The following is a 27,757-nucleotide window of genomic DNA, read 5'->3' as shown; positions in this document are numbered from 1 at the left end:
CGCACTATGCTTCCTGTGTTCTACAAGCGGTACGTACAATTGCACACCTGTCGTGCTCGCTGCAATCATCATGCTGATGACATAAGCTACCAGAACTCTCCAAAGAGGAAACGGTTGTGTCACGATGAGACAAGTGGCTACTACAAGAGGATGAGCGACAGTTTCCTCTCGGCCTTGCGTCTTCGGCAACGTTTCTACTGAGCTGTACCGTTGTTGTGCTGTGTATGACACAGACATGGTACATCGGTCCGATAGGCTTCTTCTTCAAGAGTTCTGGACTAGACGTAAGTTATTGTCTCTTGACTACATATCCACTACTGACTTTCCCTGCACTAGCTCGCGATCTTGGTCGGATTCACAGCCTCTGTCATCCTTTATGTGATTCTCCGTTATATCGAGTTGAGGTTCGTAGAACGACACCGTTCCAGTGTCGCTGAGGATTCCAGCTGATGGGTGTTATTTTGTCGGGCATCGAGTATTGTTGTGTCCTAGCTTTATCTCATCTTGATGCTTGTAAACGTGAGCTCATGAGAGATAGTCCTATAGCGCCGCTGTGCTGGCTTTCGCCAGAAAGGGGATCTGATAAAGTTTTACGTAAGACCGAATTTGCCAACAGCCGGCTGGCATTAAGCTCGAAAACGACAATTCGCAAATGGAATGCCGTTAGTCTTTCCGTCATGAGATGTGGTGAAATCGTACTGACGAGATGATCAGCTCATGACCTCATGTTGCATCGTGCCACGCGTGATGGATAGAAATGTTTCGAGGGCGGCCATCGATATCAACGATGTCGCGCGGATTCGTCAAAGTAGCTGAACACTGATCATCAATGCATCGAACCATGTTGTTCACCAGCTTACCGAAGAGGGCCAAAATCATGAAACCGAAAGAAGTCTTAGAAAGAGCTTTCACGTTCTTGGCCCATCGCAAAGTTTCCGGGACACCTTCCAGTGCGAGAAGACAGTGGAAAGCCTGTGAACACATGGATCAACAGGCGATTGATGTCTTGAATATCGTGAATAACCACCCATACAAATCTTCTCAGATGTTGATCGGGATCCGCTTGGGCCGTATGATCCACGATGTCCAGGAGTTGGAGCCGCACGTCAAAGTTTACGCTGAATGGACGAACGAGTTACCCTGGGATGTGGACGATCAGACTACTGATCTGGCCGAACGAGTTCGAAAAATCAACATCTTGGAAGGCACAGAACTGATTCAGGACAAGCTTCAAGCTGAGATCTCAGCCCTGCATCTGGAGAGCGCAGAGAATTCTGACAAATTCAGATCGTTCAGAGAGGCACCTGGCTTGCTGGAGGACATAATCTCGATGCTCGAGCTATTGAAGGATTCATGTACTTGTGAGGGTAGCTTCAACGAGGAGAGAATCCTCGAGAGCGTGTCTCACATCGAGGACTTAGTGAATCGAGCGACAAGTCCTTATCAGCACGGCAATCTGTCAAGGTCTTGTCTCACAGTTGAGCTTTCTAAACGGAAGATCGAGGGCAGCGAGGAAGCAATCGACTACATCGGTGTTCTCCCCGCGGCAAACTTGATCCTCGAGCGTTGCGAAGTTTTCCCTACTCTATCCCACGATCTAAGACAACTTACTAAGGAGATTGTCTTCGATCGCGTCGTCAGGAGCTTGCAAACAGAGACAGTAGCGTATCTACGACGGTGTATAGAATCGGAGCTCGCTCTCGCTCTATCTCGTGACTTGCTGACGAGTAAGGCCAGGGCTCGAAGGCCATAAGCTTATGATATCAACTTCTATACGATTCACGAAGTCCTACAGATCTTGCCATAGTTTTGCAGCGGTCTTGGTTCTCGTCAGTGCGTGAAAGTCTTTCTAAAATACACACTGAACGACCTTGACATCAGAGAAGCGGAATTCCCCTTGCATGAAGTAGTCGTATCATGACGGTTCGACTACAAGCAGTATGAAAACATCGGGGTCGCGTGGTTATTTGACCATCTGATACCAGCAAGATGTCATGTATGAACAAGATGCTCAAGTATTAGGCTTCTTGCAGCAAAGAGAAGTGGAGATACATGGTTTTGCGTACATGTCGATTGCCAATTTGTTATGGACCTGTCTGTTGTGTGTTCCCGATCAGTGTTGTCTCAGTTCTCGACAACATGTACTCAGGGGTAGAGCTTGAGGAAGGTGTCGCTTGCACTTCGAGAACCACTCACGCAACAGCATCGTTGTTAGATGTAGAGAACCTTCCCGACACTAGAGTTTACAGACAGAGAAGGCGACTATGTTGTTTGCGTAGCCTCTTGAGATGAGAAACGATCGTTGTTCCCACGATCAAGAGGCTGTCGGTCTTGGTTCAACATCGGCATTAGTGACTCAAATCGGAGGCTGCTATATGGTATTGTGTGGCTGTACACCTGGGCAAATCGAGCTTGCGACCGAGACTAGGGCCGGTGGTCTGACTAATGAAAACGTCTCAGCGCATTCCTTAGTAGATTGAAGAAGCGAGCGAGAAGAACATACGGCGGGTCGTTTGATTAGTATACTAGTAATCTTGTAAATTACGACCTGTTTACAGTACCGCCCAACCACTTATGCGACGATCAGCGACCGGCATAATCACTGCTGATCTGGACTTGACAGGAGTCTCGCAAACTGAACTTTGAATTTCTACGGTAATGTGCTTCCAGGAAGACCCTGGAAGCATGGTTTGAAGGGGACGGCCTCCTGTTTCCAGCTGTCTGAACTTCTTATAGCCCGGAATCTAAATACATCGTTACGCATCTTGCCCAACATCCAGTCCACAACCACAACGCCCGGCCTTCGCTTCAATCTCCGTCACTCGGTATCCAAGGAATGGCATTGGATCTTAGCGTTCTCCACTCGGTGACCCACTTTCTGGATTCTTTATCCGCGTCACCAGCCTCGTATGACAGCAATATATCTGGCTTTCGGCATCTGCGAGCCTATCTATGGGTATATGGAAATCTTGCCATGTCACAGTCTCTCTTCTCAGGTCTTGAGCTTCTTGTAAAGAGAAGGGAACTTTTGCAAGATTTTTGCAAAGTGTGGAATCTACAGCTGGCATGCTTCATCGCAAGAGCCAACTGGTCTGTCTTCAATGGTAATCGTGGAGAAAACAGAGAGTATTTGAAGTGTGCTGGCGAATCTATGCAGGCTGTCGCTGCTCTCGAGGCGCAGCAGCTTCTTGAGATGGTACGAGCATTATCGGACGCTCTTGAACTCGCTAGCCCTGTGGTGGATCTAGCAGACATGGCGGTAACTAGCAAAGGTGACAATCCCCTTTGCTGAGGCGCCATTGATTTGTATAGAATCGCTCCTCAACCATACCCATGGAACACCTGTATGTGGCGTACCGTACATATGCTCGTTATTGATAAGCTGTCTGCCTGCACTAGGCTATGTAACGATACTTCAACGGCGCCAGGTGGTATCCAAGTGAGTAAATCTTGTCGTCCGGCGATGGCCAGTCATGAGGGTGGTTGAGTGGCTCGTGGACTGGAAAATGATAATATGCGTATCATGTCTAACTCACCATGACAGATTATCAGACTGTGTCACTCAATATGCTTCGCGATTGGTTGTTCCAGCCCTCACATTGTGTCGATGGCATAATTGTATAGGTCTTCTGAACTTTGATCAGAACCTAGCTTGATTGAGACAGTAATCGGCTGTACCATACGGTGATTTGCCTGCGAGGGTCATACAGCGCTGCATCAACGACACAGAGTTCAAGGAGAAATTGAGTATTCCTCATGCACGAGGTGCAAAGCCCACAATGAGCTGGTGAATAACGTGAGAACCAAATGATGGTGTAATCACGGAAGTCTACAAGAGTCAGGGATCACATACCATTCCACTATCTCATTTTGATATATATATGTATATATATCCGTGAGAGCTTCTCCCACCATATCTGATGCAAGCTGGATTATTGCTTGAAAGCTCAAAATTATGGGCTGGATTCGCAACGCGTCACCAGAGGTTGTTGATCAGTCAAGATATCTAATGGTGATATCAGTCTGCGCGGTGTCTGTTCCACTGATGACACTGATCATCATTCTGCGAGGATATCATTGTCTACGGATTAACAAGAACGGCCGACTGAGCTACTACCATCTTTGCTTGTATACAGTATGTGAATGTGATCCTATGAGCAATGCTAGCTGAGACTCATCACATGCAGGCCTTTGCTGTCGTATATATCGTCCTCGCGATCGTTCAGACTCGACTTGGTCTGGGATTGCCATTTGATCTTCTCCCAAAAGCCAACTTGGAGCTGTATACTCTTGTATGTAGACTGAGGCTTAGTCTCTATCCATTCTTCCGAGCACTCACTCTTCCAGCTTGGTTATGTGGAAAACCTGGCGTACATCCTGGCCAAAGCAGCATACAATCTTGCCCTAGGCTTTGCGGTCCTGGAGTACTGTAAGCGTGCGACTGATTCCACTCACCAACGAAATTTCCGCCTCGGAATAACTTCCATCGTCTTAGCCCATCTTGTGTCGTTTCTGCTTTTCCTGCTCTCTTGCCAGCCAATCAAGAGAGCGTGGTTACCACAGACTGACGGTAAATGCCTTGCTACCAGGCCTTTGTCCTATGGCACATTCATCGTCATGCTTGTGACTAATGTTGTCGCTATACTATTGCCAATACCTCTGCTAAGTAAGCTACAGTTAACCAAATCGGAACGTGCCCGCCCGATCGCGTTAACCCTTCTTGGACTGCTGACTCCCATTTGCTCCGTGGCGCGGGTATGTCAGATTGAGACCATGATCAATGATGGAGATTCAACCATGCTTGTCTTTTGGGGTATTGTGGAGAATTGTGTTGGGGCAAGTACAAACTTAGGATCTAGCATCTGCTGGTAAGCAACGATGTCTTGCTGACATGGACGATCAGATCATCACCTCTTCACTTCCCGCAATGTCCGTTCTGCTTCGAAATCTCCGGACCCATGCTTCAGGCAGAGGGCCTCGTCCTGGATCTGCTTCAAAGCATCAGGACATAAGCCTGAAGCCCCTGCCTCCGCCGGCTCGCGAATCCGATGAGATTTACTTGGTCTCTAAGAACGATAATAGAGAATGTGCTTCGACAGAATAAGCTGCTCCCTAACCCTATTACCTTAGCGGTTGCTGGGGTCGACTGGGGGGCTCTGATCTGTACTCCTCATACCCTAATGTCGGGCTAGCATATAGAGTGTAGCTGCAATAAGCCATAGGTGGCTTCGAAATGCGACGAAGTTTGAATGGTAGTCGTGATGTCAGGATTCGATACCACAATCTCATGGTGTCCACATCATGCCTCGGGCCAATGTCGTAAACTCCATGACCAAGTCTTACTCGAGTTCGATCTAAGTCCGAGTTTCTCTCTGCTCTGTCCTAAAAAGAAAATCAATGTTCTATGCATTCTTGCATATCGATCATCTAATGATCCACATGCTGATTCACTGCATCATCTCTACGGATTTTGCTCTCTGATTTACATAAGCTAGTCCACACTCAGCCTTGTCTTGGCAGGATCGATCAAGACCAAGGCTCCGCATTCCCACAGTTCTATTGGTTTTGACTCAATATACCGACGGTATAAACACAACCATGCCACCACGCGACCAAGATTCTTGATTATTTGACGAGACCATGTTCGAGATTTTGGTGAAACTTTGAGTCTTCTGAGCCAGACGAACACCATGAGCGGAAGATGCTGTCATGTCAGACAGTCAATCGCTGGTAGGTCGTTGAGTGAGGTTTACAGCGAAGAGTTTGTCGCACTTACAAGATCCATCTTTTGCAATGCGAATATATAGATCTCACATGAGTCTAAGTACAGGCAATGAGACTGCGCACAGACGAGAGACACAAGTGATACGCACATGGATCCCAACACCATAGCCATTGGTAACGGATCGGCTCAACAAGACTACGGAAATTCTTTCGATGGCTTCCTGGCCTCTATACAGGTTGGTGCATTTGTAGCAGCTGTACAGATCGGGGGGTTTGTCATCCTCCGCAGGAGATATCGCGGAAAATGGTGAGATTTGTTAAAGTATCACAGGAGCAAGCGGAATTGACTTGTTCTTCGATGCTAGGAATATCAGATCATTCTACACCATCTTCCACGACTTAGATAGCTCGTGTTTAGATGCTATAGGTCTCTTTGTTCTACTTCGCCTGCTCACGACAATCTTCGGCTTGACTGCCATCTTCATGGTGCCCCTTCTGGTGCCGTTGAACTACGTTCATCGTCATTCAGACTCTTCAATTCATGGCCTTGACAAATTCAGTTGCCTGAATATCCTCGAACGCAACACTGGCCGTCTTTGGACACACTTGGCTGCGGCTTACTGGTTCACGGGTCTCTTCTGCTTGCTTTCGCGTCGCGAGCTTGCAATTTTCGTCGACATTAGACACAAGCACGACTCCGGCACGGCTAGTCGCTTCTACCTCGTTACTGATATTCCGAACAGGCTCGAAAAAGCTTTGATGGAGTCCATGTTCCATAAGCTATATGCGTGTCAAGTCAGACTACACACCACGGAAGACAACAAGACACCATTCGTCGACGGCCAACCATACCTTCGAGCGCTGACTCAGGTAGAGAAAGAAGTATGTCGAGAAGAGCACAATAAAGGTCAGTACAAAGCTCCCGCCCAGTAAACGCACTAAGCCAACGTCCGCCCGCCTCCAGAGATGTCGAATCGTACGAGGCAAAGATTGGTGCGCTGTTTTCAGAGAATGCAAGAGTGCCTTACCAAGCCGTATGTCGAATACGATTTCTCCAGTCTAGCGATCCTGAAGATCTTCGAAGCAGACTCGGCTATTGTTCGCGATGTTATGCCGCAAACAATCTGGCCTCTGCACACTTATCCGGTGTCTGAAGCTCTAGACTGTATCAATTGGTTGAACGCTCGCAAACCCAGGGCCCAGAGGACAGTGATCAACGTAATCATGACAGTCTTTTCTTTGGGATTGTCCGTCGTACTCGCCTTGCCGGTGACTTTCAGTGCATCACTCGGTCAGATAGGAGACTTGACGCGAAACATCTCGTGGCTCTACTGGGTGAACCGAATACCTCCTCGCGCGTTGGCATACCTTCAGGGCGCTGTACCTCAACTGCTTGTCGCTGCGGTGGTAGCGCTTGTTCCGTCGCTTCTGCGATATCTTTCCTCTTGGCATTGTCATGTCAGTTATGCTCAGGCCGAGATAGCGTACTATAGATACTACTCGGCCTTCCTCTTCTTACAAGCTTTCTTGCTAGTGTCAATCTCGTCGAGTTTGATGGTCACATTGTCTGAAGTCCTGAACAAGCCATCAGCAATACCCAGAGTGCTGGCCTTGAATCTCCCCAAAGCCGGTAACTATTTCATCTCTTTCTTGACTTTACAGGGATTTTCACTTTTCGCAGACATGATTGCGCAATGGGCTTATCTTCTCAAGAAAACATTCAAGAGCCGTTTCTTGAGCTCGACGCCCCGTCATCTCGCCGCGGTCGCCTCACAGGATCCTTTCTCCATAACAGGGATGTACTCGACAGTCGCGCTTCTGGGAGTGATCGCTAGGCTCGGGTAACCCATGGGAACTTGGTTCTTCCAGCTGACTTCCGTAGCTACAGTATATTCAGTCATCACTCCTCTAGCCTTATTGCCCAGCAGCTTAAAATTGTTCGCGCTTCTAATGGCAACAAAGCCAGCCTTGCACCGATCCAAGGAGAGTGCGGCAGGCACTAACGGTGAGATATTCTCGAATGTTATCAACCAACTCTTCGTGGGCCTGTATATCATGCAGCTCTGTCTCGCCGGCATATTCATCAGTGTTGAGAGTAAGACTGCTAGATTTGCTTGTAAGGTGCAGGCGATATTGACTCTGCTTCTATTTCTTGCCACTTGCTGCTTTCATTTTACTATGGTAAGAAGCATGAAGCACCGACTTTTGACTATGTTTTCCCATAGCAGTCTAGAGGATGATACCACTGGAGATTCGACTCTACAAGCTCAGAGCAGGACTACGACAGGTCCTCATATACTCGCCACAACAGCTTCACCAGACACCTTCCCCGAGTCACGGTCAATCGTAGATCCTTCAGAGACGCAGATTACGCACATAGTGGCAAACAGTGACCCTTCAGGTCCTGACCTCAGGCGCATGACAGATGTTGGAACTTTGGCTCGACTTTCTGCGGATGACCGAAAGATCGACTTTTACTTGCAGATCACATTGTTCATAAGAGATGTGGGGATCGATCCAGATTCGGAGATTGAACAGTTCATAGCGAGTTCTTTCAGGTTACTCCAATCCGCTAACAGTTGTCCAGAGCTCAAGAAGAGGCTACTGCGGGAGTGTTCGAACTCTGTAGTTTCGAAGGTAGTCGCATAGAAGTGGGTCGCCCGCGACTGGAACCCGAGCTGCACTGTATATGCATAGTAACACTCATTGAATTCCTCAGTATGTCCCCATCACGGAAAAGGCTTCGTCTGCTATGTGTCGACAGCCTCATGCATGTTGAATGTCTAGGGTTCGACACTGATTTGGTTGGCTCGGAAACTCGGTTGCTTTGTATGCAATCAGTCGTCACTACTATATGAGATCTTACAGTAGTTACCGGGAGATCAAGAACAAGACGATCCGACAGTGATCAGTAGTGCGTGAGATACTACAACCCCACAGTATTTCTCATAGTATAGGGATTAGTCGTGTTTTCTATCCGCGGATTGATGCCGCTTGTGAAGTCGGGAATCTGTGCTTCTGATTCCAGATCACAACAGTCTCTCCCAAGTCTTTCGCAATTAGAGTGCCAGTGATCGTACGGATTTGAGGTTGAGTGGAATAGATTACAGTCTTCTGGTAATTTACAGCTGAATGGTTTGAGACGTCGCCCGACGCCAAGACGCGGACAGAACCTCATAGTCATAGGATACGAAAGCGTCGTAAAACTCCAAATTGACCTTCGGCTCGTGGGCATCTTGTAGAAGCAGGGGTTAATGATCATTTTCTGGACGTACACGATGGAGAGAGCTAAGAACTCCGAAGCAGAGGACATGTCACTTATCCACGATAGATAATACCCAGTCCATGTATATCGAGAACGGACTGCTCGATAACCTGGCTGAGCTACATCTCGACGACTTCGATCCTCTGGAGACTGGATGATCTGATGGACAAAGTATCGATCGCGTTTACAGAGGGGGGAAGAAGAAAGAAAAGATGGGTGCAGACTCAACCTAAAAGCAATTCCAGAGAAGAGATGAGGGAACATATGTCATCATTGGAGGTGGGATCACTTTCATCGCAGAAACCGCGTGGTGCATCGCATATCTAATATCTTTGTCAGATCAGAACGCGGCCTGACAGATCTGGAATCGCCCTACAACCTGAGTATCGGTGGAAGTCGAGATACAATCTGGTCGTTTTGCTTTCAAAGTGCCAGAACGATCTAGCACTTGGTGCTGATACACTGTTCTTGGCAGTCAACATCCTTGACAGATACAGCTCAAAAAGAATCGTCAAGAGATGTCATTGTAAACTCCTAGGTGGTGTCGCTCTTCTCTTGGCGAGCAAGTATCTCAACCGCTTGTCCACCGCGTCGAGCTTTCGCGAGAGGTGTTGTCTGTTTTCTGGTTATGAGTTGCAAGATATCACACAGATGGAGAAGATGGTGCTTCTAACATTGGACTATCTAGTCGGCTTCCCCGCAGTCATTGGATTCATGCAGATTGAGCTGCTCGATTTCCAACAGTTGAAGCCTCTCTATGACATGGTGCTCTACATTTGCGAGCTCACGCTTTGTTATTCGGAGTTCTTGTCGACACCAGCAGCACTCATAGCCAGAGCAGCAGTAGAGACTGCCAGTAGGCTGATTGGTAGACCACTAGGGCAGGGAGAGGCCAGTATGGATACTGGTGATGAAGTTCGACGATTACTTCCTCGTATCTCCAAGATCCTATCGAAGCCACCTCGTGCCCTATTTTACAAATATGCTAGAGAAGAAAGATCTCGTGTGGCTTTGGCTGTCGGTGGATATCAGCCAGAACGTGGCTCCACATATAGGAGATACTAAAAAGCGTGTAGCCTTGTATGGTAGAGCTTGAAGGTATGGCAGGATGTGGACAATACAGTTCGTACAGAGTGCTAGGATATCCAGCAACAACTACTATACCATTGGTGTTCTAGTTATATGTCTGCCCCACGAGACCGTCATATCATAGCTGATCCAATTGAACTAGGCCTGCTCGGCTGAGGCAGTATACCTTACACATCTGTAAATGGTTCTCAACGCGGTCGAAAGCTCTCATGCTTATAAATGCTGTTGTTCTGCATCGCGAAGCACGGATCTCGATTGGATACTCAGTTGAACCATCTGAATCATGAGAGATTGTTATCGTGGAGCTATGACAATACAGAGTTTTGAATCTCATTCGCATCATTTTGCCTATGGTCTCTGATGAAAACCGAACGACGTTCGAAGTAGAATATGGTGCAGTAAACGACAGTGGGAGATCACACGAGCATCAATTGGTAGACTGCCCTTTCCTAGCGTTTTTTCTACCCAGCCAACATCGCGAATTTGTCCAGCTTGAGCGCAATATTCGCTGCTAAGGCACATATCATTTGACATTGTTCCGAGCAATCATGTATGGTGTTTTGCAAATCAGCTAATGATCGATCCCTTCACGAATACAGTAGGCTGACCGGCAGGTAAGCATGGAAGTGCTCAAGTTTGAACCTAGCGTTTTCGCATCGTTTAGCCACACGGTGGACACCCTATTGCTACATTACGGTCACAAGGAAATTTCGAGATCAGATAACTCAAATATGGATTGATAAGGAGTTTTCCACCAGTTTCCTATCGTTAGCGCTTGGAGGTGGTAAACAACGGAGATCTACTACAAAGTAGCGATAGGTGAGCCTCCAGAGTTATGCGTACGAAGCTGCAGAAAGACTTGATTCCAGGCTATCTGCATGCTGCATTTCCGACAAAAGCGTCCTTTGCTTACGTTGTAGTTGATACGCCAAAGCGATGTCATCCACGGCAACCAGAATTCCAGTGTCGGGCGAGAAATCGATCGGCAGCTAGATAGTAGATGCGTAGTTTCAAAATAGACTAGGTGTGCTGCAATAGGATATCAGTGCCGTGGCAGCTGCACGCAGAGTCCACTGGTGAAGCTTACAGCACACTTTATCGCCTGGGGAGGATCGGAATCTTGAGCGCGAAAGTGGTTGTCTCAAGTGGTTGTTTCTGAGCGAGGTAGGTAAGCGCTAACCGTTCTGAGGTGGCAGGATCCTGCCACCCCGATTGGGATATAAGTATCATGACCTACCTTGAGATTGCTCCAAGTCGATACAATTCTCTCGAACATCACGATAGAAGTCACGTCTTGTAGCATGGCTGCTAGAATCGATGGATTTGCTTGAACAACTGCCGATGATGTCTCTTATCTTGAGGTGGAAGTTCGTCAATTAAGACAGACATACTCAACGTGCTATTCAAGTCTGCGTACGAGCCATTTCTCGAATCCGTTGGTGCCAACAGTACCGTCACAGCATACGACGGATGTATCCCCAGGACACCCAACTTCTGGATCGCTGCAGTCTAACCCTGAGGTCCGAAGAGTGCACCGACCAAACAACTCGAGACACACCAAAATTTCTCTAGCAAACGAAATCGAATTCTAGCACTATGACCCCGAGTACAGGAATAAACGCCGCAAGGTGAATGTGAACGAACCATGGAAAAACCAAGCAGAAAGTCTGGTACTAAAAACGCCTAAAGCAATTGAGTGGAACCGGAAAATCAAAGAAGCCAATATCTACACAATCATGGTCGACGATAATGCAGCTGCCTTCTTATTGGATGAAAATCGTCCTGTATCAACGTTGTGCGTACAGCAAGATATCACACAGCAAATGCAGGGAGTCGCTGGTCGTGTCCAGCAATATGCTCGTTCTGCTACTACAAGGGATCTTAACGCGCAGATAGCATCCAAAGTCGCTAATTTCCAGAAGTTCCTACTTTTATCGGCTTGTGCTGTGTTGAGAGAGGAACAAGAAATACCCCAGAATACTATCAATGACATCTTGAGGATATCTCTTGATGATGTCAAAAACAGATACTGTATGAGAATGCTCGACACCGCTGTCTACCTGAATCGATTGATTGATTGTCTGAATTCATATGGGTGGATCATAGACGAAAGGTACTTCGGAGTATTTTGTGTAGATTTCCTCAGGTCGGGCGTCTTTGATTACTTCAACTGCGGCGGCGATATCATTCGCTGACAATCCTCTACCAACAGCAGAAAGGTATTCTTCGGAGTATCTGCGAGCGTTCGAGTCTTCGTCCATGTCGTCAACATGCCGATGTGGGAGACCGTGAGGAGTCAGACGCTTATGCTTGACGATGCGACAGCTTTGAAATGTCGGCGTTTATAAGCACGTGCCGGGCACGGTCCAATTGGGTAGGAAGATCACAATCCAGCCTCGATTTTAGGCAGCCTGACACACCTCGAAGCATTCACCCTCATGATGATCCGCAAGGGAAACCGATACAGAGTCGTGGCAGATGGTGCGATAGCTACCGCGCATTATCACAAGATAAAGGATTTTACAGAGCAGGAGCATGAAATACCCCTGACAACTCTTGCAACTTTGGCGTCGCTTTTCGTCAAGCACCAAGTCCACAATCATTTTGGCATCTCGTTGCTCCATCGACACCAAGACACCAACATAGGCTCGGTGATGGTGCATTCCAAGCTACAAATTCTCGACCAAGAGGTCGACATTTGTCAAGCAAAGACCTTCGACTCGCGCCTTTTCCACGCATGCTCCTACTTTTTGGATGAGGATATGGGATTTCTACCATATGAATACTCAACAGAGGATCATGGTGCCTCTGCAGAATGCCTGTTCCTGGACGAACTAGCATGCTTTCTACTGGAGAACAAACTCCAGACCGTGCTTGCACTCTGCTGTGCATCAAAATCGATATCTCCTTGGTTCGAATATTCAATCCCCGACAATAGTGGAACCATTGCTGTGCAGAACCCGTTGCAGGTGCAATTAGATCTTGTCGAAGCTGAGTGGAACTTTCACCCATTGAAGGATACCATCACGATCACAACTGTGAAACGTTGCGACAAGGTCGCTTCTGGGGCACACACTCGACCCGATGATTCGATTATTGCATTGTTCAAAGAGGCAGTGAGATCTTGTGGTAGCCCTTCAGTCTTTTAAGACGGCAGTGCATAGACATGATGATCAAGGTTTTAATGTGCTTCCATCGAGAAAAGCAAATTTCCTACTAGCTTATTATGACTGCATGCACGATCTGCCCGGTTCGCCGAAGCACTTACAATGGTCAAAATTCATCATAACTGTGAAAAGGATGTCGCGATAGCATGCGCCTTCCTGTCATTGAGTCTCAGGTTCAAGCTCAACAGATGCTGCACACAAATGCAGCTGGATTCCAGATGATATGACACCAGCCCGATATGGCGGGTATTTATGACGACAGGTTGTACGCACAGCCGCCAGATTGACCAAACCGAGCACCCTATAATATCTCAATAAAGCTCTTTTGCATCGGCAAGCAGGCTCAAAGGAGCGTCGATATGTTCGCTTGTAATGCAGCATAGGTACCCGTATTGTCGATGACTTTGCACCGGAGCACCTCATCAGCTCCCGATCGCATGTATGGAGGACTTGAAGTCTTCGTACGGAAGCCCAAGTGCCACGCCATATAGACGAAGCACGCCTAAACCCGGACATGGTTGTTTAAATACACCATGTTATTGCCTCTTTGTGATTCAGCTTCCTTATCATCTCTTCGAATAGCAAGCATCAGATGCTTTCTGCATATCAGCTCAACATGAACTCTTCCGATGGTCCAGCGATTACATTGCGACACCACGCAAAATGGCAGTGGATCCAAAGGGTATTTATCCTCTCAGGAGAGGTAGACATTATCTCTCTCAACACCAGCGAGGATTTTCAGGCAACGTCGATGCATATGTCTGCGACTCTTTCTGAGGACCGGCGACAACCTACTGGGACCGTGTGTGTCTTCGCAGCAGAGATCTGCTCTATGAAGATTCCAACAATCGAAGAGTTTAACAACATTCCCGGAATTATCGGTGTAGCAAGGCTCTCGATCCATACAGTCATTCCCAAAGACATCGTGCAAACTTGGAGAAGCCGAGCATATCGCATTGTTTTGCGTCTTCACGCTTTGCAAGGCGACCAGCAGAAGTTGTTGGCTGAGGACGTCATTCAGATTCCCCAACCTGGAACTACTGGTTTCGTCAAATCGTGCTAAATCTGGAGATGAGCCGAAAGAAAGACCCGAGAAGCCATGCACGCATAGGGATCATATTTACTGTGGACGTTGGTACGTCAATTGTGATTGAGAGTGTTAGAAGGCAATGGTGCTGCGGAATCTACCAGTTTGCACTACCAGAAAAGCGGCTTTCCAAGCAACTTTCTCTCTCGCTTGGGTGTTGAAGCTCATGTAAATATTCAACCAAGAGTAGAAGACATTTTGCACAAAAGTAGGAAAGGCAATCCAGATTGGCTTCTTTTCGGAAGTATATCGAACAAGCTTGTGCCATTCAGAGCCTCGAGGTGCAGGGTACAGTTTTGATGTACGTTACCACGAGCGTTGTCATGGTTGCCCAACGTGAAACCGACAAGATCGAGCGTATCTCGATGCAAGGAGGAAAACATCCTGTGAAAGCCCACAACTACTGACCAAGACTTTGTACGTAGAGAGAGCAGATGTTCGTACGCAAGGAGACTGATGAGACGTCGAAGCAACATGAAATCTCCTTTCAGGCTAGATTGTTTCTGCTCTTCGAATGCACCACATTCGCCTCATGATCTGGGAGATTCAAAAGTTCGCGTAGTGGAGGCCGTGGAGACTCGTCGCTTACTGATTGATCCACTGGTCTGTACCCCAGCATTTGCTATGCTTCCAATGGTATGACATGGAGTCCAGGTGCAAAAACAACTTGCTCTTATATACGGCATGGTACAAGCATCGTGGAAACAGTCCGGCTACATCCGCAGAAACTGGCAGCTGAAATTTGCACAGTCCTCCAGCTGAGACCCACGTACGTGGTATAAATCGTCTGTATGGCGTCACATCAAGTTGTCTTGGTCTATAGTGACCATGTTGTTATCAAATTCTTGTACAATCACATCGTGTAAGATATCTATCAAGTCACAATGCGCTGCCAGAATGTTTGCTCAATGCATGAGTCAGGTCGTATCCTCTCGTACAGACGTTCGTCAGTAACACCAGATAGGAAATAGAGCTCGAAGACGCTTCATATCTTGCTGATGAAACTCTTGAGAAGTGTTCAAACGTGTGCAGCAAATTTCCAGAGTGTCCGAAGGTAGCCGATTCGAAAGCCTGTAAGAGGAAAACTTATGGTTGGACTATAAATAAGAACATATGTAATCCGATGGCTAATGATATAGATTTTTACACGTGAGATCAGCATACTACAGAGACGCGAGGTGACTTTGCGTGTCTCGAACATTAGTAGAGGACTTCGCTCCGTGTCTGAACGTCCATGTAACTTCTAGAGCACTCCTTATGATCCTGGAGTGGCGCGATAGAACCACAATGATCTTTCCCCGCTCCTTCTCCAGGTCTCAGCTGTTCGCCCAATCCTTTTGACGCAATCTCTTAAACAGCACCGTCGTAAATCTTGAGATTTAGTTATGTTCGCACTACGAATGTGCCTTGTTGTAAATAATGCGAAGCGCAAGAATCGCTTCTTACAAACTCCATCATGGCTGTCATTTAGCCTTCTGAGTTCCTTCGGTTATCGTGTCTGTCACAGCGCTGACATGCAAATGCTGTGACGCCAACCAAAAGAGGGTGAAGCGCCTGGTCGCAGTTCGGCCGGATGAGCTTCTCAGTGATCCTGCCATTAAACTCGCTTTTCGATTCTATTGCCTGTTGGTTTGACTGTTGGTATAAAAGCTTAATTGTAGACAAGCTCTCAAAGGACATGACCGTGTGTTGCACAGCTGCTCAATCGTCAATACACCTGAATCCGCGCTGTTGTAAAAGGCAGCAAGAACCATGCATTTTTCTCCGTATACACAGGCAAGAAGTGGTAAGGCTTGATCGGATTGCATTTTCGGAGCCTGAACAGAGATTTGGGAGAACGGGAGTGCTATGATAGCGAAAGAAGATTGACTTCTGTCTCAGCTGGGATATAAAATGTTAAGCATAGTTGTCTTGACAAAATCTTCAAGCTTCAGCACGAAACTTAGATCCAGAGATCAACCGGCAACAATCGTTGCTGTTGAACGCGAAGTCAATCACAACACAGGTGTACATATCGAAGCTCTCTGAGACCAATCAAAAAAACAATTCCTGTATACAGTCCTTGACGTGGACCGTAAAAAATATGATCAATTGTTCTCGTTAAAGGTTTCTTTAATCGGCTTCGTGTTATCTCTCAAAGTTTTTGGTCACATACCTATAATCGCATGCAGGACACCTGTAAAAGATCGTACTACCTTCGTCGACGCCACGAAGCTACACATCGCGAAACTTCATCTCGGAGTGTTCGCACTTTGGACAAGTCTTTGGCGTCAATGTCCAGGTGTCCCTATAGGCCGCAGACAAAATTTGGATATCAGACAATTTATCACGGAGTCTCGAAGGGAACGTTCCAGGAGTGCTCATTGTCGTTTGAGCGGTTGGCCATCTGTCTACTGCAGTCTGTTTTCTGGATGAGTGAAGTAACGGTAAGGTTTTGATACTGATTTCCTCCTTCTCGCATACATTGCACGAGATGGTACGCTGTTCGAGAGGACATCGATCTACCAGATCACCACAATCTTCGCAAAAGAGAAGTGTACCGACAAGCGACATTATGTCAAGCCACTACACGGGATGCTTCGCAGAGAGCTAGGCATCGCTTGAATCAAGACGGCAAGATTGATCTGGTCGACACGTGAGCGAAGGTGAGCGATATGGCGAATTAACGAGCTTTAAAGTGTCGCTTTGGTCGCTCGCAGCCACTCAAACCAAGCTGAACGATGTTCGACCAATTACAATTAAATCTTGAACGCTGTTTACCCCCGCAACTATCGAGCTACCCTCAGAACGACGCAGCTGGTACGCTTCTTGGGAAAGCCCGCAGCAGGAATCGTAGTGTTTGTGTGTATGCATCAGATGCTCGGTCCTATGAACAAAGAGATGTCGTATATTTGCTTAAGCTTTACATGATTCTTGTCGCTTTTCAAAGATTGCGACAAGTGCCGGAGGTGTGGATATCGTCAGATGATTCTATAACGCTGTCAAGAAGCAGCCGAAGCTGGAGCTCGTGGCTTTGGCATACGCCACTACCCGAAACCAAAAACTTTATCTTGAGGAATCTCTGTTTCATTGAGTGTATTCCTGATGATAATCCATGCAATTTCTATTCTTTGCCATGTTAACTGTGCAAACTCAAGCTGATGCATATGGCGGCCGTGTGCAAGACTGGCGTCACACTCACGTTGACTGTTAGTGGCTAGCAGAGGGCCGTCGAGCCTAGAAGGGAAATGCTAATCAATGACCACGCAGCAGAGCTCGTCTTTGCTACTGCCCACCGTGCTCAGGTATGCTCGCCTCCGGAGTAGCTGCAGATCATCAGGTGTTGTCGCCAAACTTCTGTGGTGACCACTGCTTTGATTGCACCCGAAATCCTCTTACAGACATTCTGCCCAATCGGTGTCAAGGCCACTTTTATTCTGCAGGTAGCCGAGCTTAGTGATTTTCGTTCAACTTACTTCTTTTCTTCGTTCTCTTGACGAGGAATGATTGATTGAGAACAAGCAAGGTCTTAGTTGGTTACACTTTCGTATACGCCACGCCATCTGGCCAGATCAGGTCGTGACTGACATCAGCACAAATGGTCAGATTCGATCTTTGGCTTCGAAAAGCCGCCAGGGTCATCTGCGCAACACATTGATCATAACTCTGTGCTATCAGAACAGCGATCCGCAATGCTGTTTGTAATGCACTGACAGTCAGGACATTAAATGTCGAGATACTTCGGCAGCTATGGTGCCAGAACAGTCATATGGACTCGTGCCGTGAGCTATCTTGATTCTAAGTCCGAACAGTGTTCGTTCGTCATTCGACGACCCGAGACGTGCGTGGGAATGTTTCAAACAGCCTTGCTATGGGTCACGACACTGTGTTTGTTAGGCTAAATTCGTGTCTTCTTTTTTACTTAGTATATGGCCCACTTGCATTCTGATACTGCCTGCGACAGGCCAACCGTTGATCCGCTCTGAAATTGTCGCAGACGTTGCTAGAGATTGCTCCAGGCCTCCTGCTTTCTGTTCACTGCGATATCTGACCATGAGATAGCCCAGAGCTGCTAATAAAGAGGAAGCTTTGTTCCTGGCTATTGGCAGCTTTAATCCTGCTTCTAGCCCAATCGTCTTACCTGAATTGTACTAACAGAGAGAACACCGGGCAATCGCTAGCCAATGACGACCGAGCATACATTCCAAAGACGACTACGACTTAGCATACACTAGCAAAGCATCTGGGACCCCTCTGCACCACTCGAGAACTTCTAGTGAACGTGCTAATATTGACTTCACTCTTCCACGACGAGATACTTAGCCGCTGCGGTTTGCACCTATCGACGGTCCTGAATGGTGTCGATTGAAGCACAGATACCCATACACAGGCGATTGAAAGAAACTGGCTCCGTGATGGAAGAAGGATAACAAGATCGATATCATAAAACATTGATAAGCAGCATGGTGAAGACACTGATGTGCCTTTTCAGTTGTGCGAGCTTGGTCCAGGCAGCAATTTTCTTGGCGCGGATCGCAGCCTCGGTAGACCCCGCTCCAGTCCAGACCGATACAGATCACTTTGTGATTGGTTTACGGATGATCAACAGAGATGTGGGGTCGGACTCCGGACGGGTCAAACACAAACGAGGTTTGACCTCAGCTTGAAATTTATGTCATACTCTCTTGACTTGCAAGATGACAGGCTAGCTCTTCGAACATCGCGATCGTTGAAGGTGCGATGGATCTCTTGACATTATATGTTTCTATCAATCTGCAGTATAACGATATCTACCACACACAGCAGGTAGCTACGGCGCATGGTGCGTCACTAAGTGCTTATGCGCGTCGCTTATCCTTGCCACTGCATGCATCTTACATTCCGAGCGCAGCCTCATTCGATGCACCAGTGGCTGTGCCGGCGGCCTAATACGAATCAGGCTGAAGATGCTGAGTCCAGTCCTCGATGCGTTGGTGGATCTTCGCCCTTCTAACAGAATCAACCATTGCTTCTCACTCCCACAACCATCAGTCACGCAGGACTTCTTTCCTCTTCCAGCTGCCGCAGGTTTCTCACAGCCTCAAGATGAATAGCGTCACCTTACCTCGTAATGCGTATGGCATCGGCATCATTTGAGCTCTTGTGGAGGAGAAAGCGGCCATGGAGGCAATGCTCGACGAAGAGCACGAACAGCTACAGCAGAAGTCTGGCGATCACAACAGCTATACCTTCGGTAAGATTGGCAAGCACAACGTGGTCATCGCTTGCCTTCCTGGCGGTCATCAAGGCAAGGCGGCTGCCGCAACACTCGCTGTACACATGATGTATAGCTTCCCCATCAAGCTCGGTCTGATGGTCGGAATCGGTGGAGGTGTACCCAGTCAGGTCCCCGACATCCGACTCGGTGACGTGGTCGTGAGCATGCCAGAAGGTATACATGGGGGAGTGGTGCAGTATGATCTGGGAAGCTGGAGTCCGATGGTTTCCGTCGCAAGGGGCATTTGGACAAGCCTCCGAAAGCTCTCCTAGGCGCAGTGACGTCACTTCGAGCAAAACATGAGCGGAAGGATCCCGACTTCCCTCGATACTTGACTGCGATAGCGGGTAACCGCAGGATGGCGACAAAATACGGCTTCCAAGGTGCACAGCATGACCGGTTATTTGGTGCGGAAGAGATTCACCCTAAAGACCGTCAAACCTGTGACCACTGCGTATCAAATCTCCGGATGGTCCAGCGTACCGACCGGGACGACGACACGCCTCAGGTCTTCTATGGCACTATCTTGTCAGGGGACCTGGTGATGAAGAATGGAGAAGAAAGAGACAGAAGAGCGGCAGCGGATAAGGCTATGTGTTTCGAGATGGAGGCGGCAGGCTTGATGAACGACTTTCCTTGCTTGGTGGTCAGAAACATCTCGGACTATTCGGACTCGCACAAGAACGACAGATGGCAGCCGTATGCAGCGGCGACGGCGGCAGCATACGCGAAAGAGCTTTTAGGTGCTTTGAGTGTGCAAGAAGTCGAGAAGCTCGGGCCTGCGAGTATGCCCAATACCTCCTAACAAACTTTCACCTGCACACCAGGTGCTGTCCGCTGACGCTAACGTCGTATGTTTCAGACAAGCATATAGTCGCTTTCAGCTTAAAGGGTGTACCCGCCATCGATCACTTTGTGCAACGAGTCAATGATATGCAAAAACTGGAGGAACATTTCTTCCCTCAGCAATTCCATCTCGCTCGTCGCAAGATGTTTGTCGTTCACGGTCTTGGTGGCATCGGCAAGACGCAGCTTTGCGTCGAATTCGTTCGGCGACATCATGAAAAGTTTAGTGCAGTATTCTGGCTCGATGGGTCGTCGGAAGATGCTCTGCAACGGTCCTTCATCGATGTTGTTGCAAGGCTTCCTGCTGATGAGGTGCCGCTAGGTCTCGTCCGTGCTGCGGAACAAGCCAGTCCGGATCAGCGTTCCATTGTACGAGGCGTACTGGACTGGCTGTCTCTGGCGTCCAACCGACGATGGCTCCTTGTTGTCGACAACGTCGACCGTGATCACACGACCAAAGAGAAAGATCCCCAGGCTTATGATCTTAAACAGTATCTCCCAGCAGTAGACCACGGTAATATGCTTGTCACAAGCAGGCTATCGACGCTGACGGCACCTCGAAACAGCCTACGCCTTACCAGGGTTGATCGTGACCAAGGTCGAGCCATTCTGGTAGCTACGGGTGGAGAAAACGTGTTAGGTACGATAAAAACATTTTGATATCAGATTGTCCGAGCAAGCGAGCTCAAGTTGACAAATGATCATAGCGCAAGACGACAGTAGCGTGGATGCACTGTTGGAGAAGCTAGGAGGACTTCCTCTTGCTCTGACACAAGCCGGAGCCTACATTAGCCAAACAGCTGTGAGCATCAATCAATACCTGGAGTACTACGACAGCACGTGGAAAGTCCTGATGGAACTGCAAGACGAGTATCCATTGCAAGAGTATGCACAACGAAGTGTGTTGACGACCTGGAGAATATCTTACGAGCAAGTGAAGAGCCAGAGCGAGGAGGCCAGCAATCTGTTGCAACTCTGGAGTTTCCTCTATGCTGGCGACCTTTGGTATGAGCTTGTTGCTTGTACTAAAGAACTTCGACCAGAGACTGTTGTGCCGGGCTGGCGAACAGTGCTGGCATATGATAAGCTGAGATTTGACCGCGCTTTGGCGCTGCTCATCAAATACTCGTTAGTGGAGGGAAGAACAGAGACAGCAAGCTACGCTATGCATTCCGTTCTACACTCCTGGTGCCGCTATCTAGGGGGAAGCGAGATTGAGAGAAGCTCATTCCGGAAGCTAGCGGTAGACACAGTTGGACAGATGGTACCCGCCGAGAGCATGCAGGAGTACTGGATTCTTCAGAGAAGACTACTGCCGCACGGCCAGGAAATTCTCAAAGGCATAGAGCAAGAGACACATACAGAAATAGATGTCAACGAATTATGGGCATATGAGAAGCTAGCCCGCATGTTTGCAGATCAAGATCAACACGCGGGGGCAGAAGAGATGTACGGGCGAGCACTAGCCGGGTACGAGAAGGCATTCGGGCTCGAGCACACGTCTACACTTAACACAGTCAACAACCTAGGCAATCTCTACCGCCGCCAAGGCAGGCTTGCAGAAGCGGAAGCGATGTATGTGCGAGCTCTAGCCGGCAAGGAGAAAGCACTCGGGCCCGAGCACACGTCTACACTCGGGACAGTCAACAATCTAGGCAACCTCTATGCCGACCAAGGCAGGCTCGCAGAAGCAGAAGCGATGTACAAGCGAGCACTAGCCGGGTACGAGAAAGCACTCGGGCCCGAGCACACGTCTACACTTAGCACAGTCAACAACCTAGGCAATCTCTACCGCCGCCAAGGCAGGCTTGCAGAAGCGGAAGCGATGTATGTGCGAGCTCTAGCCGGCAAGGAGAAGGCACTCGGGCCCGAGCACAAGTATACCATTGAAACAGCCCAGGACCTAAGAGCCCTGCGAATGTTGCCTAGAGAGCCTGCTGCTATTGATAAAGTGCCTGACTACTGGACTGTTTTGTCCGAACGTCCTAATTCTCGGCTCGCACAGGATGCAACCCTTCTGTCTCCCCTACCAACAACTCCCAATCTGATATCCGGAGTTGAAGAAAAAGAAAAAAAGCATCGATCACGCAAACGGGACGCTTTCTTTAGGAAACTTCGTCTTCGTTAGATGTCGCCGAATACATAATGAGCCATTCGACTGTAGCAGATGCTATTGATTGCACGTGTTAGAGTCTTACTCTTTCGAAGGTGTTTTTCCACATTTTGAGTAAACGATCAAATCAAGAAGTTGACTTAACCCCATGCAACGACATGGTGTCATGACAGAGATTACAAGAACCTACGCTTCTTTCACGTGCGAAACCAATTCAAAACTCTGCCTAAGACTAGATCGGTTATGACCTGGCCTTATAGATTCGCATGTGTAGCCAGAGTCATTCAACTTCGAGTTTCCTGACCATGAATCGCTCGAAGGAACCTCATACTATCTATCAGGCCAGCTTGTTATTTATGACCTCTCCGGGCATGTTACTAAATGAAACACGAATGATTGTCTTCTGATCCGCCGATCGCCTCATTCTCAGCTCTTTCATATGACTATGGCTATATCTCCTGCTTCTTCCCCTTGCGGAAGTGTTTTTCTACGAGTATTGGTCAGCGCCCGCGCTTGTCAGTAAACGTCGCGTAACGAGCATCGTAGAGCTACTCAGACTGACGCTCCTGCTCGTCAAGGACCAATGTGCACGACATTGTGGTGTAATCTCCCTGTACCAAAGGGTCTTCTAGATGCTCATTACAAGAGAAGCGGGGTTTGGTAATCTTCGTTTTTGGTCCAGAGACGTCCAGATCGCATCTCACTTCCGAGCTTTTATACGCAGACAGTGTCCTTAGCTGTTGTCCTAGCGACCTTGGACGTTCACCACGAGACTATGTCCCCTCGTGCCCGTCTAGGTTTCCCATTAACGCCCCTCCCACCGCCAGGCACCCGTGAATATCTGGACTGAGATATATGTCTTTGCCGTCATGGCTAATCGTCTTATCGGCTCGGCTTATCAGAAAGACCGAAGGACTCATACCACGAGACACCTGTATGTCGCTCGAAATATTCCTCATCGTCCATATAGCTACCAAGAAGCTTGGATATCATCAAACTTTGACACTTACGTGCGAGAGTATCAGATTACTTTGGCGTTCATATATCAATCGCTAGTTGTAGCGAACGAAAGCGAAAGGTTTGAATCTGAAGACGACACTTTACGACTTCATGTGATCAGACGGCTGAACGGCCGGGTATGCGATAGTACGTTCACAAGAGATAAGCTGTCGAAGCCCATCTGCTGGACAGCATCACACAATCGGTCGGCCCGGCCATGGATATCTTTTTGGCTTCAACCATTGACCAGAGCGTGCTTTGCAAACCATGGTCGATATTGGGTCTCCGACCATTCGAAGAGCAGTTGCAGTACCGACACAATCTTGAAGACGCCAAGTCTTGTGCTTGCATTGCCAAACTCGATCTTCGTCCAGATGTCCTAAGGCGATCGTCAATGCAAGGTCGGCTGCTCAGCGTCTCCGATCCAGGGCCTTGATTTGTGACAAAATGGTGGTGAGAGATAATGACTGCATCATCTTACTAACGACCTCTGTACAAGTTGGTCCATTCGGGCCTCCGCATGTATATCCAGACCTAACATCCATACCTGGAGACTACTTTACGCCACCAAAGATATGATGAGACAACATGGGCCCTCTCTGCAAACCTGCTGCGATGCTTCTGCAGTCTTGCTAAACTGTACAATATCTTCTACGCATTACGTGTCATCCTTTTCTGTAGTTCCTACGCTCAGTACCTCTTCTCGGAAAGTAATAGACGACCTTCCTTATGGACGTTTCAAGCTCACAATCATGAGGCTGACAGGGAAAGATGAGAAAGAGATACTTGTCACATGGATATCGTTGCCGTTCTCGATCTATGCACACAGCTCTACTCTCACCGATCCATGACGGCTGCTCGCCTATGCACCTTCCAGCAGTCTCGTTACTCTACACGAGTCAAACACGGAGAGTATTTCTTCTTTCCAGCACTTGTGGTACAGTTGTAGGATACGCAGTTTGCCGAAATGAAATCCATAACTTCATAATCTACAACTATCATGAAAGTTCGAAAACATCCACAAGTCCCCCAGAAAGGAGCCAAATCTCGGCTATTCAACGTCGACTCCTAAATCCGAAGCATCGAGTCTTGATGGTGAATACGCCGATCATTCTCGTTACGTTGTTGCTTTTGCATCCCAAAGACGCAATGCCGGGATGTCTGATGTATCTGACGACTGTCCTGATCTGGTTCGTTCTACTTCCAGCTGTTTGAGAAGTGCCTAAACTACTCACTCTTGTATCCAGTGCTACTTTCCATCTGTACTTAACGCTTAACATTTGGAACATGATGCTGATCGCATGTCCAGATGTTGGGGTTTATAGCGAGATTTGTGATCCGCGGATTCAATGATATCGACAGTAGAAGTTCAAGTCTTGGACGATCATGGTTCAAGAAGTACAGTCGTAAGATCCGGTCTCCATCATGTTTCCTCTGTCGAATCTACTGCTGTCAAGACATCTGTTGAGTAGAGACTAGACCCTGGCTCTAGCATTTTGTTTTGGTTATTCCAGGAAGTGCAGAGCCTTATCTGAGGAAGCGCATGTGTGCATGAGTGTCTACAAATCTTTCCGTATCAAATAGGTTAAATACTCATTGATGTGATCGTCTTGTGCCAGGAATAGGATTACACGTATCCCTAAGAGCTCGAGGATGAGTATTCCTTCTCTGCACCCTAGCATCGTGGAGTCGATGCTTCCTCATCGACATGGCTGCCTGATTGACATACAAGATATAATTTGCATGCTTCAAGTCGTACCGTAGGGCATGTGGCGATGGAATTTTAGCTACGAAACCCAAAGATCGGCATCGCAAATGATCCTGTCTGCTAATTTGTCGAGAGTCCACTGTGATCTGCCCCTTGAACACGCCTCTGCGTGAAGTATTACATGACTTTCGACTCTTCCTAATCGATGCCCCGACGCAAGAGAGGTGGTTGAACCTCCCGGTCAGAATGCACGTCCAAGATTCTCCGCATGATGAGCACAGAAAGTCGCACAACAAGACCGCATCTCAAGAGAGATTGGATACCGTCAGGACTTCCACAACTTTCCAATTATGATCGCGTTATTGTTTGTACATGTGATTTACTAAGCTCTGATAAGTATGTGCCAGGCATGGGACAACACCGGTGTCTCTTCAAGCACTAAGCTTACGTGTGAGCAGTGCTCACGTCGGATATCAAAAGAATAAGTAGACCTGACTCTGACGCACAGAGTCTGTAGACGCAGACATGTCAGTGAGACTGTTGGATCTTCCATCTGAGCTTCTGATCGACATAGCGAAACTTCTGCCTCCGATTCAGCGGTCTCGGACCTTGCCATTTTTGTGTAGAGTGATGCATGAGGTGGAGCTCATGTCATGGAGTTGCCAGACTTCGAAGACTTGTACGGTCATAGGTCGTCGGGCAAAAGAGGCATGTGTAGAAAGGTTTTCGTCGCTGCAGGAGGCCGTTCGTCAGGCCATCATTCGAAATTCAGACTCGATCATGGTCAGGAATATCTACATCAGTAGTGTCTTTAGCATCATGGCTCATACGATCCTTGCAAAAGCTATCGGCCTAGCAGATAGCGAGCATAGGAAAATGCAGCATCTCATGCAAGCGCTGACATTGCTGTCTGACCAGGCAATCGGTGTGATTCCTTCAGAGCGTGGCATCGGCAGCATCATTGCTCGAAAGCGCATCTTGCCTCGCACTGGTCTAGAGTACGGTTGGAGGGACCATCACGAGGTGGATAGGCTCAGGATCATGAAGACATTTGTCGAAAAAATAATTGCATGCGATGTCCATCACCCGCCTCACAGACGCTTTGAGTTGAGTATCTATCAAGAGAGACATCCTGAGCTGCCAGGCTGGGTGGACGACGTCAGGGAAGAAGTCCGCCACATCTGAGCTGCTAGGAGCGAGATTCTCGGCATGGGCCGAAGCGAGCCAGACGCCGCTTCCTGCTTGATCTTGGGGCAATAATAGGAAACAACTAGCTGATTACAATGGTCCGTGCATGCTTCTGCCTCTGCGGGTCCGCAATCCATCGAGCTGCCATCTCAAACAGTGTGACAAAAGTCGCTCCGGAGCGCATCTTTCTAGACCGAAGCGATCCAGGCTGTCGAACTTCTCGAGCTGTACATGCTCGACGTCAGCCATCTGACCAGCTGTTGAACCAATGCTTGTGCTCCGCCGCACTGCATACGGTCGCCGATGCGCGTGTCCATCCACTGTTGCTCACATTGTGCCTAGAGCCCCTAACCCCGATCCCCTTGTTCGGCCACTCCTCGAGCACCGTCGAGTCGCTGTAAGCCGTCGCACGAAGCACAGTACCTCTAGCCATGGCACTGTGCCTACCGACCAGTTCCTTGATGGCTGACGGACCGTGGGTGAAGGGACCGTGAAAGAGCGGGAGATACACAATACAGCCATGGCGACGGATCACCGGGTCTCGAGCGGAAAAAAATGTTGGTCTATACCGTGCTGGTACCTGAAGGGAGCGAGAACGTACGAATGAGACCACTCTCGACGATAATTCAATGATGGACTTGAATATGCTGCCCATCCTGGTCACATCGAAATTTCTCGCATCGCGATCAGAGCTTACGTGTCGAGCACAAAAAGACATATCGACCTTGATGTCTCTGGCCCGATGGGCAAAGAGCAAGAGCGCTAGCTTTTCATGAAAGAGTATAACCAAGGTCAAGAAGAGTTGCGTCGAGCTACATTGGCTTGCCGCGGTACTCCATGGTATGTCTAGCAAGACCTTGCTGACCTGACCTCAGCTCTGGCCTTTGTTCTCCTCGACCGCCCTTAATACCTTACACCCGACTCAGGAGCAGCTCAGCCCATTGGACTACTGTCGGAATTTCGAGCGCGCAGGATCACTCACCTGCCGCTGTCAGGAGATGGAGAACAGTTGCAAAAAGACCCAATGGGATGTTGTAGATCACTCTTTCGACCGTCTCCAACTGTCTACAGGATTTCCAATCCATGGTCTGTTCCAATCTCCACAATAGACATTGATAGCAATCCACAACAGAGGTGGGCCACTCAGTAAGCTTCACTCGCAGTCCAAGGTCTGCCAGCTTCGAATGCACGGTTCCTTGGGTCTGTCCCTCGCATGACTGCAGACGCCTTCCAGAACTCCAGTTGCGCCTCTATACTCTCCTTAGACTTGAGCAATGTGTCTCTGGACGAGTCGCCGTCGTTGCCCGGAACTCGACCAAAAGCATGCATCCTCAA

At 48.3% G+C, this 27,757-nt stretch overlaps 10 protein-coding genes across 10 annotated transcripts; 9 read left to right on the top strand and 1 right to left on the bottom strand.

The window, feature by feature from the left end:
• Positions 1–841: 841 nt before the first annotated feature.
• On the top strand, positions 842–1,753 carry M437DRAFT_89282 (uncharacterized protein; the record flags this gene model as incomplete). The annotated part of the gene is made up of 1 exon (XM_041029014.1): positions 842–1,753. One exon carries the CDS (start codon positions 842–844, stop codon positions 1,751–1,753), a length of 912 nt encoding a protein of 303 aa, XP_040874673.1.
• A 1,221-nt stretch (positions 1,754–2,974) lies between these two features.
• M437DRAFT_70634 (uncharacterized protein) lies at positions 2,975–3,292 on the top strand (the record flags this gene model as incomplete). Its single annotated transcript, XM_041025515.1, has 1 exon — positions 2,975–3,292. One exon carries the CDS (start codon positions 2,975–2,977, stop codon positions 3,290–3,292), a length of 318 nt encoding a protein of 105 aa, XP_040874672.1.
• Positions 3,293–3,955: 663 nt separating this feature from the next.
• On the top strand, positions 3,956–4,872 carry M437DRAFT_61154 (uncharacterized protein; the record flags this gene model as incomplete). The annotated part of the gene is made up of 3 exons (XM_041023881.1): positions 3,956–4,135; positions 4,188–4,292; positions 4,348–4,872. The coding sequence occupies 3 exons, from the start codon at positions 3,956–3,958 to the stop codon at positions 4,870–4,872; spliced, it is 810 nt and encodes a 269-aa protein (XP_040874671.1).
• Positions 4,873–5,873: 1,001 nt separating this feature from the next.
• Positions 5,874–6,657, top strand: M437DRAFT_89281 (uncharacterized protein; the record flags this gene model as incomplete). Its single annotated transcript, XM_041029013.1, has 2 exons — positions 5,874–6,031; positions 6,090–6,657. 2 exons carry the CDS (start codon positions 5,874–5,876, stop codon positions 6,655–6,657), a joined length of 726 nt encoding a protein of 241 aa, XP_040874670.1.
• A 291-nt stretch (positions 6,658–6,948) lies between these two features.
• M437DRAFT_61158 (DUF221-domain-containing protein) lies at positions 6,949–7,569 on the top strand (the record flags this gene model as incomplete). Its single annotated transcript, XM_041023882.1, has 1 exon — positions 6,949–7,569. The coding sequence occupies one exon, from the start codon at positions 6,949–6,951 to the stop codon at positions 7,567–7,569; it is 621 nt and encodes a 206-aa protein (XP_040874669.1).
• A 1,765-nt stretch (positions 7,570–9,334) lies between these two features.
• On the top strand, positions 9,335–9,865 carry M437DRAFT_32231 (cyclin-like protein; the record flags this gene model as incomplete). The annotated part of the gene is made up of 1 exon (XM_041019228.1): positions 9,335–9,865. A coding segment is annotated over one exon (531 nt), but the record flags the coding sequence as incomplete, so codon positions are not given.
• Positions 9,866–12,579: 2,714 nt separating this feature from the next.
• Positions 12,580–13,086, top strand: M437DRAFT_16386 (uncharacterized protein; the record flags this gene model as incomplete). Its single annotated transcript, XM_041018861.1, has 1 exon — positions 12,580–13,086. A coding segment is annotated over one exon (507 nt), but the record flags the coding sequence as incomplete, so codon positions are not given.
• A 775-nt stretch (positions 13,087–13,861) lies between these two features.
• Positions 13,862–14,308, top strand: M437DRAFT_89279 (uncharacterized protein; the record flags this gene model as incomplete). Its single annotated transcript, XM_041029012.1, has 1 exon — positions 13,862–14,308. The coding sequence occupies one exon, from the start codon at positions 13,862–13,864 to the stop codon at positions 14,306–14,308; it is 447 nt and encodes a 148-aa protein (XP_040874666.1).
• Positions 14,309–16,459: 2,151 nt separating this feature from the next.
• M437DRAFT_79557 (uncharacterized protein) lies at positions 16,460–16,885 on the bottom strand (the record flags this gene model as incomplete). The annotated part of the gene is made up of 3 exons (XM_041027197.1): positions 16,460–16,508; positions 16,551–16,722; positions 16,774–16,885. 3 exons carry the CDS (start codon positions 16,883–16,885, stop codon positions 16,460–16,462), a joined length of 333 nt encoding a protein of 110 aa, XP_040874665.1.
• Positions 16,886–19,471: 2,586 nt separating this feature from the next.
• M437DRAFT_89278 (uncharacterized protein) lies at positions 19,472–22,542 on the top strand (the record flags this gene model as incomplete). The annotated part of the gene is made up of 4 exons (XM_041029011.1): positions 19,472–19,726; positions 19,780–20,353; positions 20,431–21,054; positions 21,122–22,542. 4 exons carry the CDS (start codon positions 19,472–19,474, stop codon positions 22,540–22,542), a joined length of 2,874 nt encoding a protein of 957 aa, XP_040874664.1.
• Positions 22,543–27,757: the final 5,215 nt, after the last annotated feature.

Source organism: Aureobasidium melanogenum (genome assembly GCF_000721775.1).
Source record: "Aureobasidium melanogenum CBS 110374 unplaced genomic scaffold scaffold_56, whole genome shotgun sequence".
Lineage (NCBI taxonomy): Eukaryota > Fungi > Ascomycota > Dothideomycetes > Dothideales > Saccotheciaceae > Aureobasidium > Aureobasidium melanogenum.
This window is presented reverse-complemented; position numbering and strand designations above follow the sequence as displayed.